Genomic DNA, 1,355 nt, shown 5'->3' on the forward strand with positions numbered 1-1,355 from the left:
GGCAAACTTACTGGTCGCAGTCGAGAGTCGCAGGCATAGTAGTCGCAGTCGAGAGTCGCAGGCATAGTGGTCGCAGGCATAGTGGTCGCAGGCATAGTGGGCGCAGGCATAGTGGTCGCAGTCGAGAGTCGCAAGCATAGTGGTCGCAGTCGAGAGTCGCAGGCATAGTGGTCGCAGTCGAGAGTCGCAGTCATAGTGGTCGCAGTCTTAACAAATCTCGAAAATTTTGGTCTGGCAATCCGCTCCCCAGTCCCCAGTCCTCAGTCCTCAGTCCCCAGTCCCCTCTGCCCTCACTCCTCAGTAGTCATCAGTAGTCCCGAGACCTTGACCCCACTACCTCTATTTAGACCCCAGAACTCCAGAACCCAGACCCCAGACCCCAGTCCTGTCCACAGGCCTTAGTCCTCAGTCCCCAGTTCCAGGCCCCAGTGGGCCCAGTCCCAGTCCCCACTAACCCCAAGTGCCCGACTCCCCGGTCTCTGAAAACAAATGCATGATGATGTTTTTACTTTCTAATTTTCTGCCCTTCTCGTTTGACAAAATGGTGAATTGGTGACTGGCGTCTCTGGCGAGTCACTCTCTCTCGGAGTCTAGTCTCTACCAGCCAGTAGTCTCTGCCACTCTCTGTGGCCCTGGGGGTGACTGGATTCGTTTCTTGACACAAGAGAGTAATAACAGTTCTTTCACCCCATATTGAATCAGTTTATAACTTCTATAATTCTATATAGTGGAGCTAATATTGTATTCACTTCAATTTCTAAACTGCATTCATTCCAAGTTGAGCACAGTAGTACTACCAAGATCCCTCATGCTGTGCCAAGGCAACGCGCTCAAGGCGGTCTCTCTGTTAGTTTTCCTTATAGCCACGTCTGTGAAGGCTCAGCAAATCGCTGAGATCTTCGTAGATGCAGCTCCTCACACATATCATTTCCGTGGCATATACGGTCTGTTTGGACCTACAGATACTCTCCAACGGATGAATCTATATGAAGCACCGATGTCAGAAGCATGCGAACCGTTCGACTTCACACCACCAGAAAGTAATGTAGACGAAAAGTTTGTCTTTTTTGTGATGCGTGGCGGTCAGTGTACTTACATGGAGAAGGTCAAGAATTGTGAGGACGCGGGCGCGTCAGGCGTACTTGTTGGTAATTATGCGCTGAATCAGGTAAGCAATCATATCGTTCTCCGTTAAAATTTCAACTTTATCATGTTGCATGTATATACATACGTGAGTACGTTGCATTTATTTTCGTAGCTGTATGTATAACTTAATTCGAAATTTTTATACTTTATATATGTTCAGTATATATATATGTATATATGTATAAATATAATATATATATATATATATA

General features: G+C 46.6%; 2 protein-coding genes across 2 annotated transcripts; both read left to right on the forward strand.

Moving 5' to 3' along the window:
- Window positions 1-347: 347 nt before the first annotated feature.
- On the forward strand, window positions 348-497 carry SARC_15379 (hypothetical protein; the record flags this gene model as incomplete). The annotated part of the gene is made up of 1 exon (XM_014290499.1): window positions 348-497. A coding segment is annotated over one exon (150 nt), but the record flags the coding sequence as incomplete, so codon positions are not given.
- Window positions 498-808: 311 nt separating this feature from the next.
- SARC_15380 (hypothetical protein) lies at window positions 809-1,168 on the forward strand (the record flags this gene model as incomplete). Its single annotated transcript, XM_014290500.1, has 1 exon — window positions 809-1,168. A coding segment is annotated over one exon (360 nt), but the record flags the coding sequence as incomplete, so codon positions are not given.
- Window positions 1,169-1,355: the final 187 nt, after the last annotated feature.

This window comes from Sphaeroforma arctica (assembly GCF_001186125.1).
Source record: "Sphaeroforma arctica JP610 unplaced genomic scaffold supercont1.6030, whole genome shotgun sequence".
Lineage (NCBI taxonomy): Eukaryota > Ichthyosporea > Ichthyophonida > Sphaeroforma > Sphaeroforma arctica.